At 44.1% G+C, this 17,859-nt stretch overlaps 1 protein-coding gene across 37 annotated transcripts in view; it reads left to right on the forward strand.

Annotated features, from left to right (window-relative positions):
- ARNT (aryl hydrocarbon receptor nuclear translocator) overlaps positions 1 to 17,509 on the forward strand; it is a 27,040-nt gene extending 9,531 nt beyond the window's left edge. For 2 of the 37 annotated variants that reach the window (XM_084500758.1, XM_084500736.1), the window contains exons 4-23: positions 460 to 504; positions 3,241 to 3,285; positions 5,768 to 5,981; positions 6,139 to 6,352; positions 6,440 to 6,505; positions 6,617 to 6,716; positions 7,129 to 7,194; positions 8,292 to 8,377; positions 8,817 to 8,893; positions 9,068 to 9,202; positions 9,670 to 9,744; positions 10,543 to 10,694; positions 12,441 to 12,551; positions 12,757 to 12,835; positions 13,222 to 13,345; positions 13,923 to 14,022; positions 14,686 to 14,836; positions 15,458 to 15,617; positions 16,105 to 16,264; positions 17,033 to 17,453. In XM_084500758.1, the coding sequence (XP_084356884.1) occupies positions 460 to 504; positions 3,241 to 3,285; positions 5,768 to 5,981; positions 6,139 to 6,352; positions 6,440 to 6,505; positions 6,617 to 6,716; positions 7,129 to 7,194; positions 8,292 to 8,377; positions 8,817 to 8,893; positions 9,068 to 9,202; positions 9,670 to 9,744; positions 10,543 to 10,694; positions 12,441 to 12,551; positions 12,757 to 12,835; positions 13,222 to 13,345; positions 13,923 to 14,022; positions 14,686 to 14,836; positions 15,458 to 15,617; positions 16,105 to 16,264; positions 17,033 to 17,207 (2,335 nt within the window). In that variant the 3' untranslated portion in view covers positions 17,208 to 17,453. Of the gene's footprint in view, positions 1 to 459; positions 505 to 3,240; positions 3,286 to 5,767; positions 5,982 to 6,138; positions 6,353 to 6,439; positions 6,506 to 6,616; positions 6,717 to 7,128; positions 7,195 to 8,291; positions 8,378 to 8,816; positions 8,894 to 9,067; positions 9,203 to 9,669; positions 9,745 to 10,542; positions 10,695 to 12,440; positions 12,552 to 12,756; positions 12,836 to 13,221; positions 13,346 to 13,922; positions 14,023 to 14,685; positions 14,837 to 15,457; positions 15,618 to 16,104; positions 16,265 to 16,847; positions 16,960 to 17,032 lie in introns of those variants that run through there. The other 35 variants (XM_084500748.1, XM_084500743.1, XM_084500739.1 and 32 more) reach the window with 22 other exon arrangements.
- Positions 17,510 to 17,859: the final 350 nt, after the last annotated feature.

Here is a 17,859-nt window from a genome sequence, read left to right on the forward strand (position 1 = left end):
AGAGTTGGAAGATCTCATGTAACTTATTTGTAGTCGCACTACATGGTTTGGGATTGGACAACTAATGTATGTCAGTCTGCTAGAGATGACTTCAGGATGGCTTCGAGATGATTATGGTCCTGATGATCGTAGGATTTACCTATGAGATCTTTTGGATGAAGGTGTTGGTCTGTGCTAATTGAATCTTCAAAGCTCAGCTGAACCTATTGCTTTGTGTGTGTGTGTTCACTTAAATTACTGAGTGAAATGCCATTGTCTTTGATAGGAATGTGATGTGGGAGACATCTATGTCATAAAAGTCTACACTTTATTTTAATTAGATAAAGGAAGAATATGGTTCTGGATTGCCTAAGCTCAGCAGAGTTTGCATTTTCTGCATGTTTTGTTAAACCTTGTTCTCTTTGTCTTTGGGAAATAAATGTAAACACTTTTTTTTTCTTCCTCTCTCCTTCCTCCTAGGTGTGATGATGACCCAATGCCAAATGATAAGGAAAGATTTGCCAGGTAAGAATCTGTTGTATTGCAATTTTGGAAGATTGTGGTGCCAAACCACCCTAACATAAGAGATCCTGTGGCACCCTTCTAATTTGCAGCTAGATTTTTCTCTCCTTTAAAGGAAGGTGCATCTTGCACCAAAGGACTGAGATATTTTCCTTTTTTTTTTTTTTTTTTTGGACCAGTTCATTATGAGTATGATAACTTTATCTTCTTTCTTAATATCTATTTCAGCTGTTGGCTTGGACTCTCATGTTTTTCTTCTGCCCAAGAAACTTGCAGACAAGTTTTATGCTTAGTTTAGGATTTATTTGAACAGGGTCTTCTGGCAATTTTTGTGCTTACCTGTGTGTGGCTTTTATGTTCTGTGGGGGAGTAAGTCAGGCAGAAGCTTCCCTTAAACAAGGGATTGCCTAGACACTAGAGTGTACAGTAATGTTATAGGCAGTATTTTGATGCTGATTTTCTACCTGGTGGTGTCTGAGAGCAGCTCTGTACTGTCTAGTTACTTCATGGTATTCCTCAGTTTTCTGAAGACCATGAAACTAAATTTAAGTATTTTTATGAGTTTCATTTATGTTGCAGTATAACATTCTTTTTTTTTTTTGTCAAAGTAAGCTTCTTTTGTGTATACTGAGTGTTATAAATTTCAGATTGTCCCCTTAGTGCAAAGGCTCATTATCTTATGTCTTGGTAGGAGGAAATAAGAGCAAATACAGAATAGTGGTCAAGATGCTATGCTTAGTCATGTGTCCTAAGGAGAGATCAGACTTCAGAAGTTCCTGAAACTGGAGTTAAAATAAAAGTGCTTGAGAACAAGGGGGAATGGACTGCCTAGTATGTTGCTTCAAGGACCCTGAGGATCAGCAGGGTGTTATGTTGGTTGTGGGGGCCTCTTCCTGCAATTTCCCAGAGGTGATGCAATGAAACTACTGGTGTAGAAATAAAGGCTTTATAAAATGTCTCTTCCCTGTTTCAGCCAGAGCTATAAACTTCTGTTAAAGTTTTAGTGCACAGAGGGAAATATTGCAAAGCCAAAATTTCAGGTCACAGTCACGCTGATTGTCTGCCAAATATCTAGGAGTGACTTCTAAGCTGAGGCTCTCTAGCTTTTAAGTGGTTTGACTTGACCTGAAATCAAGCAAATTGGAAATGTGTTTGCCAGCCCACACCAAATAACTTTATTCCCTAGTGCAAGTCATAAGCTCTGGAAACTTAAGGCATAGCAGACCCCGATAACTTAAGTGGTAGGATAATGCAAAATACCAAAAAGGCACATTCTGTAGGCAGGAATTGCAATGTTGAATGGTTTCATAGTCTCTAAAGTTAGAAGACCTACTTGTTAACTGTACAGTGGTACCATAGCTGGAGTGGGGTCTCAGATCCCTGTTACTACTGTTGTGGTATGCCCTTTGATTACCTTGGTTAACATGGACAAGGTTGGAGAAGAAAAGAGGAATATGCAACAAGACAAAGAAAAAAACCCCAACCAACCAAAAAAAAACCATCACAATCCCAGAACTGAATGTTATACACCCAAAGTTGTTAAGGCCCAGGCCCAGAGCCGTTGTCTGCAGTATTTAGGACATCTGCAGTAACCTATGCACTTTAATGTAGAGGTTATCACTTGCAGTTACTGACTTGGGCAAGTCTCTAAAGGACAGTGGCAAGAGGTGAAGAGTGTTGACAAAGTTTTCAGCATTCAGACACCCTGAATGCAGGTGTAACAAAAGGATGCCACAGATCCTCTCTGCATCTGCCCCCCTTGCCTTGTTCACAGATGTTTTCCATGACTGCTGGTATCGTATCATGCTCTTTGTAACTTTCTGTTAGCCTACATCTTTCAGTACATTCTTCCTCCATCCTCAGATGATATGAAGCAAAACAGAGCATAGAAGAGAATATCACGTTTTAAGTGCTGTATTAGAACCTGTTTGAAGTTGAAAAGCGTCACAGCTGGTTAATGCTAAAATACACCTATTAGACTCCAGAAATGCACATTATACGTCTTAGTTGCTGAGCCTTTGAGTGATTGCCCACCTGCCTCGCTGAGAACACATGGTTACCTTCACCTTTCCTGGCAGTAGCTCTTGAAGGATTATTTGTTATCCAAGGCAGCCAAGACTGAACCGGAAAAACTTACTAGTCTTTTCAAAACATGGTTTGCAGATTCTTCTTCCCTGAAAACTGAAAGTGCATGCAAGTTGATGGGAATGTCTGCCTGCCTTTTTGTAAATGATGTGCGTAACATCTGTGTAATTTGTCATGTAGCCATCTTGACTGTGTTGTCCTGAATGATGTTTATGTAACAGCATTACAAAAATGTGGTATCTGTGAACCTTATGCTCTTTAGATTTTTTTTAAATCTGCTTTTCTGTTTTCTTAATCTCAAACAGGCTATTGATTTTTTTTTATTCCCCTTTAAAGAAAGAGCAGTTTAATGTAGTCTAGACCCTCTTCTTAGTTTTGCCATTAACCTTTTAATCTTGCACAGAACGATCTGCACCTCAGTTATATGTAAAATCTACTCCTTACCTATTTTATGATTCTGATAAGCATTCTAAAACTTTAAAACAATGTAGATTAGTTTAATGTGTAATGATGCAAAGTGACTGCTTTGTTTTATGGAATTAATCTCCTGCAAAACAGGCATATCTGTAGGCTGGGTTTCCTAGTACATCTTCCCATTTTTCATTTCTTTAAACTTTTTTCCATTTTAGCTTAGCTCGCTGATTTTATTTTTAGGTCTGATGATGAACAGAGTTCAGCGGATAAGGAGAGACTTGCCAGGTAGGAGAACGGAGATTTCAAGCATGGACAAGCAGAGTATTTCCTTTCCTTTATATATCTCTAGGCATCCCTTTTCCTTTTTTTCCCCTCCTTCCCTCATCTGCTGCAGTAGAGGACTTAAAAGTGAACAGACTTCTGGAAATTGCTGTGTAATACAAATTAGGAGGGGAAAGGCATCTAGTTCCCTTATAAGAATGTCTTTGGGGAATACACAAAAGGATTTGTTCGCAGAAGACTACAGGGAAGAACGTGGTTGGACCACTGCTTTCACTGAGTATTGTAGCTTTGCTAACTTGTGCTAAATACATTTTTTCTTGTGCTGGATCAAGGTGGCAACTGCCTTGTTCTGGCCTTGGTAAAGTTTTCTCATGGGAATGCTATTGTACTGTCAAAACAGGCATTAAAAAGTGTACTGGTTAATTTTTTCTACTTCTTAATTTTATGGTCCCTTAAAAACTTCCAGGAAAGTTGAAGAACAATTTAGGCTTACTGAAAGCAGGATATTTTCTTGAGTTCCTGTTTGTAGTTTCTTAGGAACCATGACTCTTGCTGAAATGACTGAAGCAGTCATTGTGAATTCTGTACCATTAATATAGAAGTGTACCCTGAGAACACGAGTTCCCAGCTGCAGGTGGTAGAGATGGTGTGTTGTCAGGACTGCGTTGCTCCAATAGCAAAACATTGACCCTGAATGTATCCTTCCCTGTTTTGAACTGCAAAAACAGCTTAACTGCCAAGGCTTCTGTTGCTTGCCACCCATGGCTCATTACTGCTGCAGAGCTGAGGGTTGATAATTCATGAGTTAATGGCTTGTTTTGTGGTTTGCCATTCTGCAAACTTACCTTGTACCTTTTTTGGATTGTTTCACCCTAGATTGATTCTTAAACAGTATGCAGGACTAAAAGACTGTTCTGAATGTTGAGAATGCCATGGCTCTGGTCAGTTTACTGCCTACTTTCTGGTTTTAAACCAAAAAATAACCCTCAAACACAGTCTTCCCTAACCACAGTATTGCGTAGCTTAAATATTTGAGGAGGTAAGGAAACCTTATAGGTGAGGCTTGTGACTACCGCAAACAGCAGTGTTTTTCAGGAATTTCTCTTCCAATGACATAGTGACTCTCTTCCCAGTAGTCATTTCTTGCTGTCATGCAAGAGCCTGAAGTAAAAACCATTTGGCAGTGGGGCAAGTAAAATGTCTAATGGTTTCCCAATAGCCTTTGTAGTGGAGGTAGTTTAATTTTCACAATTGAGCATGCAAGTTTGGAGAAACTGGATTAAAGGTGAGTGTGATAATTGAAGCACTAATTTTTCTGAGAATCGATTTCTTGCAGCAAGGAGCAAGGTCAATGAATGATTGCACACACCTGGGTGTTGATAAATGCTTCATTTTTTTTATCCTCTTTCCCTTGCTTATGTTCCCTCAAACACTCATGTCATTACGTTTTTCTGATCATGTGCTTCTGTGCATCTGATCCATCCTTTTGTATAAGAAACTTGGCTTTTAAGTTCTGTTTTGAAAAACCCACGTTAGTGCTGCAGTGAAATTACATGTACTAGATAAAAAGAATACAGAAATTATATTTTGACTTCTGGGGACTTGATGAGGAATTGTGCCTTGTGAGCAGACTTGCAAAAAGCATGTGAAGAACATCTGTAAGGACAGTAAATGGGCAGAATTGTTGTACTGCCTCAAGAGAAATTGTGTGTACCACCCAGGTCTTTACCTGGTAGGTGGGCTGTCTGTGTTGGCCTTGATCTGAAGAGAAATGAGGTGTACATCTCCCCTCAGAAGTTTTCCCTTCTGCCATATTGCTGGCTTTCAATGTAACTGAGAAGTATCTTCATAAAGGCACTGTAAGGTGAGGCCCCTTTTTTTTTTTTTTTTTTTTTTTTTTTGTAATTTAGGTGTCCAAGTCTTAATTGCAATCCTGGCCTCCTTGTATGGTTACTGGAGATGAGTGTCTACAAGGGTCGGGGTAGCATTTGTTTAATCCTCAAAGAGGGGCTGGGATGAGTATTCTTAGCCTGTCTGAACCAGTGCTGATGGGGCCTCGCTGCTTAAAGGCAAGCTTCCTCCCTCAAGTCTGATGAATCCTACCTTAAGATCAGAGGCCATGGTAAAGGAAGAAATTCTCTGGCTTCCTGAAGTGGTGTGGAAATGGTGGAAAAGCTTCTCCCTGTTTTAAAATAGCTTAGCTCAAAGCTTTCATGAGATACTGGAGAATCAACATGATTTAAAATGAGGCTCTCTTGTCTGCAGCGAAGGAGGTCCAACTGTAGACTCTTCTCCTTGCACTTGTTCCTGCGTTCCTTTATGCACGACCAGCATGCGAGACGCTTGTAGTCCTAACTCCTGATGACCCTGATGCATTTCTGTATTTTGCACCTTGGCCTTGTGGAAGCATCGCCATAGGAAAATGGCTGAGCCTTCTGGCCTGTTAGTAACTTTGTCTTCCTCCTTTCCCCCCTGGCCTTTTTAGGGAAAATCACAGCGAGATTGAACGTAGGCGAAGGAACAAGATGACTGCCTACATCACAGAGCTGTCAGATATGGTGCCTACCTGCAGTGCCCTGGCCCGTAAACCAGACAAGCTTACCATCTTGCGCATGGCTGTCTCTCACATGAAGTCTCTGCGTGGCACAGGCAATACCTCCACTGATGGCACCTACAAACCCTCCTTTCTCACTGACCAGGTCTTGCCTTAATGCTACTTTGTGGGAAATACTGCAATTACAGGGGGAGAGGGGAAATTAAATTGTGGGTGGGGGAGTTAGGTGCCTGGGGTGAGTTTAGAGAGTGTCACCTGCTTGTCTGTGGAGTTAAGAGCATGTCTGTCTGTTGTGAATGCAGGAACTGAAACACCTGATCCTAGAGGCAGCCGACGGCTTTCTGTTCATAGTGTCCTGTGAGACTGGGAGGGTGGTGTATGTCTCTGATTCTGTGACTCCTGTCCTGAACCAGCCCCAGTCTGAATGGTTTGGCAGCACCCTATACGACCAGGTGCACCCAGATGACGTGGGCAAGCTGAGGGAGCAGCTTTCCACATCAGAGAATGCACTGACAGGTAAAGCAGCCTGAGAGAGGATTGGCAGGGGTGGGCAGCGTGAAAGCCATCAAAGGACTTGGTTGGATCAAAACCTTCCCTTTGTAGAAGGAACCAAACCCTGGTGCCTTTCTAACAAGGATCCTGCAGCCCCCCCTGAGAATGCATCTAAAGGTACCACTGGTGACACTTATATCTCACTAGTTTCCTAATGCGTTACCTGGTGCCTGTGTTGGGGAAAGGACTCAAATTGCGATAGCATCTTGTTTTTACTACCTTCTTTAGGTCGCATCCTAGATTTAAAGACAGGTACTGTCAAGAAGGAAGGCCAGCAGTCCATGAGAATGTGCATGGGTTCACGAAGATCTTTTATCTGCCGAATGAGGTAATGGAGAGAGTCCTTGGAAGTCTCATTAGAGCCTGAAGCTGAACTTGCCAATGTCCCCTTCATACCTTTATTCCAGTGCTTTTTGCTCATTCTGCCAGACAAGATATAACATGGGGTGAGCTTTCCACACAGAGCTAGCAGTTGAGAGCTAGAGGTTTTTCTTTGCCCAGTGCTAAAATAGCTCAACCGTTGATGTAGGAGGTCCAGTTTCAAGTAACAATTTATTTTGACCTGATGTGTCATCACAGTTCTGGAAGTCTGTAGAATGAGTGCTTTTGACTTGTGTGATGGAGCTTCAAAGGTTTATCCCCATTTATAGAGTACTTTGTCTTATTCAAGATTGTTTTGATGGAAAAACAATCCAGGAAAGACAAAAGCCTTTCCCCTCTCACTTATAATTCTGGTACAGGTGTGGCAACGGCTCAGTGGATCCAGTTTCTGTAAATCGTCTCAGCTTTATGAGGAATCGCTGCAGGTAAATAACACAAGGGTTATGGTCAAGCCCTTTGCATTGCTAGGAACAAAAGAAATGACAGTTCTGACAGTGGTGGGGACACAGCGTGGTTAGTGACTGTATAGGGTGGGCTAGTATAGCTCATAGAGCTTGGAGACAACTGCTGGAAGATGAAGTACCGGTATGTCGGTGAAGATAGTCCTGAGAAATGTTAGTTCTTTACTCCATACTTGGGGTTTTAAGTCAGTTTAAAATGTGTTCTACAAAACTGTTGTTGTTGGGTTCTGGTGCACATTATCCCAGTGTTAATTTGAAGCTGAGACAAATTCCAAACTACTGGGAGCCACCCAGATGGAAAGCAGTTCTTCAGGAAAGGACCTAGGAGTCCTGGTGGGCACCAAGCTGAACATGAGCCAGCATTGTGTCCTTGCTGCTAAGAAAGCTGATGGCTGCACTAAGCAAAGTATTGCCAGCAGGTCAAGAGAGGTGATCCTTCTCTACTCAGCATTGTTGAAGCTGCATCTGGAGTGTTAGTCTCTCTTTGTACAGGACAGAGACATGGTGGCCCTATGGGGGCCACCAAGATGTCCAAGGGATTGGAGCACCTTTCTTAAAAGAGGCTGAGTGCTGGGACTGTTCAGCCTGGAGAAGAGAAAGTTTGGGGGGATCTTACCAATGTGTCAAAGGGAGGGTGCAAAGAGGGTGGAGCCAGGCTCTTTTCAGTGGTGCCCAGTGCCAGAACAAGAGGCAGCGGGCACAAACTGCAACACGAGAGGTGCCCTCTGAACATCAGGAAGCACATCTTTACTGTGCAGGTAACAGTGCTGAAACAGCTTGCCCAAGGAGGTTGTGGAGTCTCCTTCAAAAGCCACCTAGACTTGGGCATCCGTCTCTAGTTGGCTGTGCTTGAGCAGGGGGGGCGGACACAGATGGCCTCCAGAGGCTCCTTCCTATATCTTAGTCATTCTATGAGTTTTGTCTTTACACCTCTTGAGTTTATGTCAAGTCTCTTCTTTACCCTGAAGATGTTGTGTGGATTTTTTTTTTTAATACAAGTATAAAACTTGTCTCATCCAGTTTAATATATAGCACAATCAGAACTGTTTCTCTCTCCCAAGGAATGGCTTAGGTGCAGCAAAAGATGGTGAACCTCACTACGTTGTGGTGCACTGCACAGGTTACATAAAGGCCTGGCCCCCTGCAGGTAATGACTTAGTGAAAGCATTCAGATATGTCCATTTCTAAAAATGTAGTTTGAAATTGTCCATTCTCTGAACTGAATGTGCAAGCAAATACTTTCTAAATGTATCTGTTACTTGGTCATTTTAGGATTGAACTAATTTTTGCAGATGCTGGAACAGAAGTGTGTGTCTAAGCAGTATTCTCTGTAGAGGATGAAAATTATATTAGGCTGTCTAATTTACTAGCTAATTCTGAAAGTTACAGAGATCTTGAACTTTTCTGGCAAGAAAAGGGAGGGGGGAGGCAGCTTAATGTACTGAATTCCTTCATGGGAAAGGATATTGAATTAAAAAACAGGGTGGAGAGATGTGTTGAAGTCAGAACTGCATGCCTTTTTTCCTCTGAAATCAGCAGTTCTTCCTGTATTGACCTTGCTGGAATTTTTGGCACTCCCCTCTCAGGTGTTTCACTGCCTGATGATGACCCGGACGCTGGCCAGGGCAGCAAGTTTTGCCTCGTGGCTATTGGCAGACTCCAGGTGTGTAGCATCTTTAAATGGTTCAACATTGCCTTGTCCTAAGAGTCCACAGAGTTGAACTGTTCTGTCTGAAGTTGTTCCCTGACTTCCAACAAATCTGACTGCAGGGCTGCCAGGCCAGGAGAAAGCAGCTCTCACAAGATCTGATAACAAAGTACGTGTCTTACCTTGCAGGTCACTAGCTCACCCAACTGTACAGACATGAACAATGTTTGTCAGCCAACAGAGTTCATCTCCCGACACAACACTGAAGGCATTTTCACCTTCATAGATCACCGCTGTGTGGCTACTGTTGGCTACCAGCCACAGGTGAGAAAATGACAGGAGCTTTCTAAGAAAGAACTGCTGTTCAAACTTGCTTTTTCCTACTCCCTCTTTCGTACATCATGGTTCTGCTTGTCTTAATAAATTTGATTAAAACAGTGCCCAGCCACTAAACCAGGCCTGTGTTTCTTCTCCAGCAGTTGCTTTTTCATCTGCGTTTTCAAAGTGCTTTGATCATTGGCAGGGTGGGTGGCTCTGGGTTATGTTAAATGTCAATTAAGATTGTTTTTTCCTACTTTTGAGTTAGAGATCAAATGTTAGTCAAATACTGTTGTGCTTCTCTCTAAAATACAGCACACCAGTTCCTGCACTTGGTTTGTGTAACAATGATTTGGAAAGGGGGAGCAGTAACTACCTGTCAAAAATAGAATTAATTGGGCAGACCTGAAAGAGGAAGCATGCCTGCCAGATGAAAGCTGGCTTGATTTCTCTCCCAATTCCTTTAAAATTAGGAACTTCTGGGGAAAGACATTGTGGATTTCTGCCACCCAGAAGACCAACAGCTTTTGCGGGACAGCTTTCAGCAGGTAAAGAACTTAAACTACCAATTTGCATGCATAGTGGTATCCAACTTGGAATCTGTCTTGTTGCTTGCAAAGCAGCAAAAATAACTGGAAAACCAAAAGAATAAACCTTAGCTATTACTTCTTTGTCCAATGGCAAGTGGTTACAGATAGTCACGTAACTGAATGCGAAAAACAAAGCAGAAGCATCTGATATCTAACTCTTGAATTCATCCTCTGGCTGCTGATCCAGTCTGCTTTTAGGGCCAGAGACATGGCTACAAAGCGCATACCTGAATGCCATGCTTCTGTGGCTGAAACACTGGTTCATCTCTAGGGCCCAGCCAAGTGGTGCAGAACTCGAAATGGATGTGGTTTGTTTGTCCTGTTGTGGTTACTCTTATTTCTGAGGGCGTTGGACTTGTGGCAGGGCAGGTAAGACTGCCCATGTGCTTTCATGACTCCAAAAACAGCTGCTCATATCCATTTGTCCAAATAGCTGGAATCAGAAGCAACAGCGTGCGCTTCATTTGCTGGAGGTTTTCTCATACATCTCACCAGTGCAAAGAGATAAATAAAATATAAGCCAAAATGGTAATATTAGATTTAATACCCCCCCCACCACCATCATTCGGTATTCAAGATAGCATAAGGGAATGGTAGCAGTGCTGTTTAGCTGGGAAAAAAGTGAGATATGGTCTTGTAGGCTTTCAGGCAAAGGGCCATCACAAGTTTTTATGGGGGGTGGCTTGTGCTCAGAAGCAAGTTGCTCTTCAACACCTTCTTTTATCAGGTACTACTGATGGCATTACGTTTTTTTAGGTGGTGAAGTTAAAAGGCCAGGTTCTGTCAGTCATGTTCCGATTCCGATCCAAAAACCGGGAATGGCTCTGGATGAGAACCAGCTCCTTTACCTTCCAGAACCCCTACTCGGATGAAATTGAGTACATCATCTGTACCAACACCAACGTCAAGTATGTACATGGAAATGACTTGCCAACCATCAGTGATAGCACGTGAACCTGATGGGATCTTGTCCCAGAAAAATCAGCAACACAGAGCCACAGGAGCTTTGGCCTCTATTCCTCACCGAGCTTCCCATCAGTTTGTGCTTAGGCCCTGGAGAAATCACTAAGTCCCTCTTTTCCAGGCACTAGAGGACTATGAAGTGCAAGAAATTTAATTCCTTTGGCTGTCTCAGTTGTATAGCTTAGCAAGCCGGCAAAGTTCAACTCTACCAGTGCCTTGTCTAACACTGTTTACTGGAGCAAGTTTTCTGTTTGCATTCAGAGCTAATATTAGTGAATATGAGTGAAGTCCAGATTTGAATGCAGCTCTTGCCTTCCTGTGGCAGTCCAGGAGGGCAGCTGGTCCACAGTGGTTTTTCATGGGAGCAGAGCTGTCTGTAGTTGATGGCAGAATGTAAACGCTTTTTTCTTCCACTGCTGTAGTTTGACCTTGGATTCAGGAATGAGCTCATGAGTGATGCTCTGGGCAAGCTGCCATCATTTCTGCTCCTTCTTTCTCCTCTTGACTATTTTAGTAGGTTGGTAGTGTACATTGTTCCACCGCTGCATCTCCCTTGGGAGTGATCAGAGCTGCTGTCTTTTCCCATGGGTTAGCTCCAGGCCCATTACACAAGAGCAGCAACTGAAATGAAGAAAAAAAATTGCCTGTATGTTGTTCATAGCTTCAGACCTGGTGGGTGCCCCAGATGGAATCTTTCCAAACCAGGCAAGCAGAAGGCTAGATTGCTTGTGCCTGTGGGCAGGTGAAAAGCCAGGATTTTTTTTCTTTTTCAGTGAGGAAAAGTCGTGGAGTGCAGGTAGCACTTCTTCCCTTCCTCCAGTTAGCAAGATGATGCTTTCTGATAAGAGAGTATTAAGTGTTGAGCACTTGGCTTTAGAGAACTGCAGTCTGAGCGCAGGGCTGAAGTCTGATGCAGATCTGATACAGGCCTTAATTCCTGCCCTAGCATTAGAGATATCTCTTTGAACTCATTTGTTCCACGCACATCCATTCTCATATCCGTATACAACTTCTAAATACACTGCGCAAATTCAGAGCAGATAAGCACTAATCTGTCTGATTGCTTGTGGTGCCGTTTATCTATGTGCATCTTTGGTAGGTTTTGTGTAAAATTGTTTCATCTTTGAGATGGGGTACTACTTCAGAATCAGCAGCTTACAAAAGAACTCTTGAGAAAATGTTGTATTTCTCTTCCTTTCTTGTGGGAGGAAAATGTGTTTAACTAAATTCTGACAATTAACAGAAGAACATAAAGAACTGCACCAGTGTCTTGGGCTTAAAAGCTAAAACTGCTGGTGGTTTCTGCAGGCTCCAGCTCTGGAGTGTCTGATGTAGATCTGAATGGAAAACTTTGGGGGGTTTTTAGGACCCCACAACCTGTGCTTGTGCTTTAACAATGATGCTGAACTGGCCAGGCTTCCGGCATAGGTTATTAATTGTTCCCCTGCTCGGTGACTGAGTTGAAGGGGGCAGACAGCCCTCTGGCTCACAGCCATTAGCATTGTATTACGGGATCACCACCACCCCTTTCAGAGACAATGGAAATTGAGTGGAAGGATCCTTCACTTGAATAGGTTTTGCAAAAATGGTTTCCAGTCCTGTCTGAGACAGACATGTTCTCCTACAAGCAGTAGCCAGCTGTTTGCTTTCATTTGGTATTTTTTAAATGTGTTTTTCTCCTTTGCTTTAAGGAACTCAAGCCAGGAATCTCGGCCTGCCCTTTCAAACTCTATGCAGAGGCCCCAGCTGGGGCAGAGCGTCAGTCTTCCCCTGGAGATGGGCACAGCACAGCTGCCCTCAAGGTCAGGAGGTGCTCAGCTCCTTTTACCATGCCTCTCTTGCTGGTTCTGCCCTCCTGTCAAATAGTCTTCCTACCCAAACTTTCCTCTCTGCAGCAGTGAACTCCTCTGGGCTAATGAATCATTGGTGTAACCACAGAGTATCTGTTTCCTTGGCAATCGTTTTTAGCAGACTCTATTCTCCTGTTACAGACGCTTTCTATTTTAGGCAGCAGCAGCCGCCACAACAGACAGAGTTGGAGGTGGTCCCAGGAAGAGAGAGTCTGTCTGGTTACGACCACTCACAGGTAAATCTATAGGGATTTCAGTTACTCCTTACATTTGTTGTCCTGCATTATTTAAATAGCATTTTGCTGGGGCTTTAAAAGTGGCTGCATAAGACTGAGTTGAGATTGTTGGAAACTTGAATAGGAAAGTATTCTGACCTGAGTTCTGCAGATCTGCTTGCTCAGTTTTCATCTACCCTTGTTGAACTCTCCTTGCTACGTCTGTGTCAGTTCTCTGCCAGCCTGAAATGGCCATGCTGTCCTGATGAAAGCACCTAGGAGTCAGGAGAGCAGCGTGGCCTCCTGCATGTGAGGTCTTTGTGTATAGAGCCCTCAGCTGTTCTCCTTGCTTGCTGACTTCCTTTGTGCCTGATGTACTCATGGCTCACACTTGTACCTGCTTCCAGGTTTCTGTTCAGCCTGTGACTGCTGCTGGCCCAGAACACAGCAAGCCATTGGAGAAAGCAGAGAGCCTTTTTGGTCAGGAGAGGGACCCAAGGTTCAGTGAAATCTACAGCAGTATCAATACAGGTAGGGAACGCTGGGCTTGTGAGATGCATCTGGGGGCATGTTTATCCGATTTCAGTTTTGATTCAAGTGCTCTTTGCTCAGTCATGCAGAGCAGCTCTGGATGCAGATGTTCAGCATGACTCTGTCAGCCTAGGTCTTGCAGAACAGTGGTGACTGACACTGGGTGAATAACTCCTGAGTACTCTAAGGTGCTGTTGTAACACTGTTGTCCTGCAGCCAGTGTGTTGCTGGAGAGGTGTGGGAAGGGGGTGGGTGATAAATTGTTTCCAGCTCTGTGTCAGACTGCCTGCCTTAGTCTGATGCTTCATGTTTGACCACAGAGATAATTCCTAGTCTGAATATAGGATGTAGTGGATGCTTTATCCCCAGCAGACCTTAATACAAAGTTTATTGGGAAGTGGAGAGGAAATCAAACTAAATGGGATTTTACAAAAGCATCTGGAGTCCGTGTCTGGATAAGGAACAGTCACATATGATGCTTTGGCTCAAAACAGTATTCTTTCACATAGGCATGTCTCTTGCTGGCTTGTTCTCTGTCCCTGTTCCTACTGGTGACTCTCTTGACTTCTCTCCACAGACCAGAACAAAGCCATTCCTGCTAGCACAGTCCCTGCCAACCAGCCCATCTTTCCACAGGGTAACACTTTTACTCCATCACGGCCTGCCGAGAACTTCAGGTGAGGCTTCCTGTGCTGGGCATTGAATGGCCTTGTGTTAGCTTTATCTTGTCCTGCAGTTGTTCCAGTTCAGTTTGTGTCTTCCTCCGCAAAAGATGTGGACTCTTAGCCCCAGCATGCATGGCAGTGATTGTCCATACATTCCTACATAGTGTGCACAGAAAATACAGGGGGAGCCCATCCAGGCCTCTTTCCCTTTGAGGGGTGGGGAGGCAAGGGCTTCTGTATCCCACTCTACTGTCTGGTGCCACTCGGCTCTTGGTCAGAGGTACAGGAGCTTTGAGGGGGCCCTCCTCAGTTGGCCCAGCATCTCCTCTGCTGTACAAGTCCACATCCTCATCATCACCTCATCAGACTTTTTTCCTGATATCCCTCTGCTGTTTTGCTTACTGAAGCTTATCTGTGGGGTAGCTATAGCTCTTGGACATGCCTAGACTGTAGTGTAAGAATTGAGCTGGGTGAGAGTAGTCCTGCTTACAAACCCAGCAGCTCCTGCTAGCTGTCTGTAGCAGGGCAACGTGTTGAACACTGGCATGTGAGCAAAGTTACTCCATGTTTCTGGGCTCACTTTCCCCTACCAGTAAGTTGCATGGATGGTGTTTTTGCTTGCTTGTCCTGTATGTGATACCTAGCATCCTTCTGAGTGCCTCTCCCTTCTTCCAGGAGCAGCAGCATGGTACCTCCTGTGAACATTATTCAGCAACAGCCCTCATCAGCAGGCCGGATCTTAGCACAGATTTCACGCCACTCCAACCCTGCTCAGGTCAGCGGAACCAACTGGGCTCCGGGGACTCGGCCACCATTCACACCCCAGGTAGCAAAGTATGAACCCTCAGTGCAAGCCCTGAGCCCCCACCGTGCCACAGGCCCTTCTCATCAGCATGAATCAACCTGCTTTAACTCGCTAGCAGAGCAGTGCTGTGTGTTGAGTGCTTTTTACTGCTCACATTGGCATTTGAATAGCTTGAAGGGTTGCAATACCAATGGCTGTTGGGGTGAATTGCTGGGCTACGCTGTGCTCTCTACTTTACCCCACACCTCACCAAAGTTGTTGGTTTTAATTAGTTCCTTTCTACTATTTTCTCAGTAGAAATATTAGAGGAAGAAGAGATGGGAGGGAATGTGTTTGCTGCTTTGAGTGCTTGAAGTAGTCTAAGACCCTTTTTTCCCTTTCCCGTCATTGTCAGCTTCTTGTTGCATTAGGTGCTGTGCAAATGCAGGCAAAGATAAGCACTTTGCTTTGAAAAAAGTGTTTGGCACAATTTAGGGCAGATGGGCAAGAATGGAAAGGGGACATACTCTGTATACGTACTTTCTCCTTTGGAGACAGGTCATTAGGTGTGAAGCTGGGCCAGTCCAACTTCTCACTCTAGTTAAAATGAGGGTGCAAATAACAGCATCTCTCATTCCTCTCCCATTTCTTGTTGTTGTTCAGCAAGTGGCATCCCAAACAGTGAAGACTCGGCCCCCTTCATTCAGCATGGGGACTTTCCAAGGCACCCCATCCTCCTTCAGCCCAATGACAGCACCTGGCTCTACTGCTTCCCCCAGTGGCACTGCTTACCCAAACCTTGCCAGCCGTGGCACTGGCTTCAGTGAGTACAGCTTGGGGGGTTGGGGAGGTTGGTGGAGTACCAACAAAATCTCATCAGAATAGAGCTGAGTGCATCAGTCAGATACTGTCTTGATGTGATAGTGCTCTACAGTATTTGTTGTATGTTGGGAAAGCCCAGATGTTAAGAGCACAGCTAAATTCTTGCTTTGGCAGATGCTGCCCTTAACAGATTTAACAATACTCATAGTGCAAGGGTCCTGGACAGGTGAGTTTCAATCAATTTTAAGGCCAAGTGAGAGAAAACAAACCCTTCTGGACACCTGCATCTGTTGTTCTGCCCCGTAGATGGGCAGAACCAGACAAATGTTTTAATGCATGTGACAGTTTAGTGGCTCTCCCTAGAGGGGAGATCTCACCCTGTTCCTGGTGTAACAGCTAGACACCACAAATGAGTTGCGCGCTTTGAAATACTGAAAAACCCCAGGTTGCACCTAGAAAAACTTGCTGGCTTGTTCCCTCTTGAACAGCAACAGAGGCAGCGCAGACCCCCACTCCATTCCAGACACGGGCAACAGAAGGTGTGGGAATGTGGCCGCAGTGGCAAGGACAGCACCATGGCCCGCCGTCTGGGGAGCAGCACGTGCAGCAGCCGCAGCCAAGTCAGCCTGAGGTCTTCTCAGTAAGACGGTGCTTTTTTTTTTAACCTCCTGTGTGAGGACTGGTGAAGGCCAAAGTTGTGGGGATGAATGGTGTTTGCTTAGGTGTGGGCTGAAGTGCAGGCATCTTGTCCCTGTTTAATAACTGGTGAAGTATCAAACTTCTGAGTAACCTGGTGGAGTTGGAACCAGGAAGCAGAGGGCAGAAATGCCTTGGCTGGACTGGCTTTGTGTTTTGATGTGTTACAGAATCAGCACAAAGCTCTGCCAGTTTTGCAGCTGAATTAACCCTTCTAGCTATAACTTACAAAAAACAAAACTCCCACCAACAAAAAGAACACCAAAATTTGCAAAACCACATAAGGTGAAGATAACTCTGGAGTTCATATTCCTCCTGTGAGATGGTGCTCCCAGTTTTCAAAAGGGAGACAGTACAGTCACTGCTTGTGATTTAAATTCACTGTTCTCCTGCAACCTCAGACACAAGCCTTATGTGCCCTTGAGAGGGAAGTTGACATCTTGTCTGCAGTATCTCCTCTAACAAACTAATAGGTGACTAAATTACCAGTGTGCTATCCTAGTCCAGATATAACTCTGTTCTTATATCCTCACAGGACATGCTGACAATGCTGGGAGACCAAGGACCCAACTACAACAATGAAGAGTTCCCAGAACTGAATATATTCCCTTCTTTTTCAGAATAAAACAAGTGCTGGGGAAAGCAAACTATAGCTATATATAATATCCATGTGTAAAGGAAAACACCTAAGTCTTTTTTTTTTTTTTTTTTTTTTCAAAGACTGCTGAACTTTCTAAACACTTCCAACCTTCTGGAGGCAAAGCTCTGCCTGACAGCCTGGAGGATGGGTGGCCTGTGCAGGAAGATGATGCTGTGGTTTCGGGCATCTCCTCCATGCGGTGCTGGCAGCGAGGACTGTTTGCCAGGAGGATTGAGGAGCACTAGAGTTCTGTGAGAGCAGCTATGCTCATTGCCTGATGGCCCCACATTTCCAGAACTGCTTGTGAGCAGTTTTTGTTCAGCATACTGGGTTGCTAGGGGGGGATTCCAGTCTGGATTGCAGACAGCCTGCCTCTTACCCCAGAACTCATAAGGTGGCTCATACTGTTCTATTTCAACCTTCTATATTGTGACTCTTTTCTATAAAACACAAAAAGTATTGTAACTTTTTAAATATTGGAAGAAACTCTTCCAAGTGTGAGCTCTGTATAACAGAAGTCTGGAGGATGCTTGGGTAAGAATCTTTGTCAAAAGCAAGCTTTCTTGTCAGGAGTCACCTACTGGTGGAAGCTTTGGTGTCTTTGGAAGGTTGTTACAGTGTCTCCAGTCCGGTGTGCTTTATTTAGATTCCCATGTTTGCAGGCATGTTGGTGTGTGTTTGGACACCATCTCTTCTGTGAACTGTGCAATCAATATGGGCCTCTGTCAGTGTGACACGTAAACTCTCTTGGGGCCCAGTCATTCGTGTGAATGACAGGATAGTTACGAGCCATAAAAATATTATGTATGTAGCTTTTTTCTTGATGCATCAGGTTTGCAGCTGATGGTTTCATGCTGTCATGAACCAATGTTTCAATGGGCGCTTTTTTGGGGGGGGAGGGATAGGG

The sequence above is a fragment of the Aythya ferina genome (genome assembly GCF_964211825.1).
Source record: "Aythya ferina genome assembly, chromosome: 29".
Taxonomy (NCBI): Eukaryota; Metazoa; Chordata; class Aves; order Anseriformes; family Anatidae; genus Aythya; species Aythya ferina.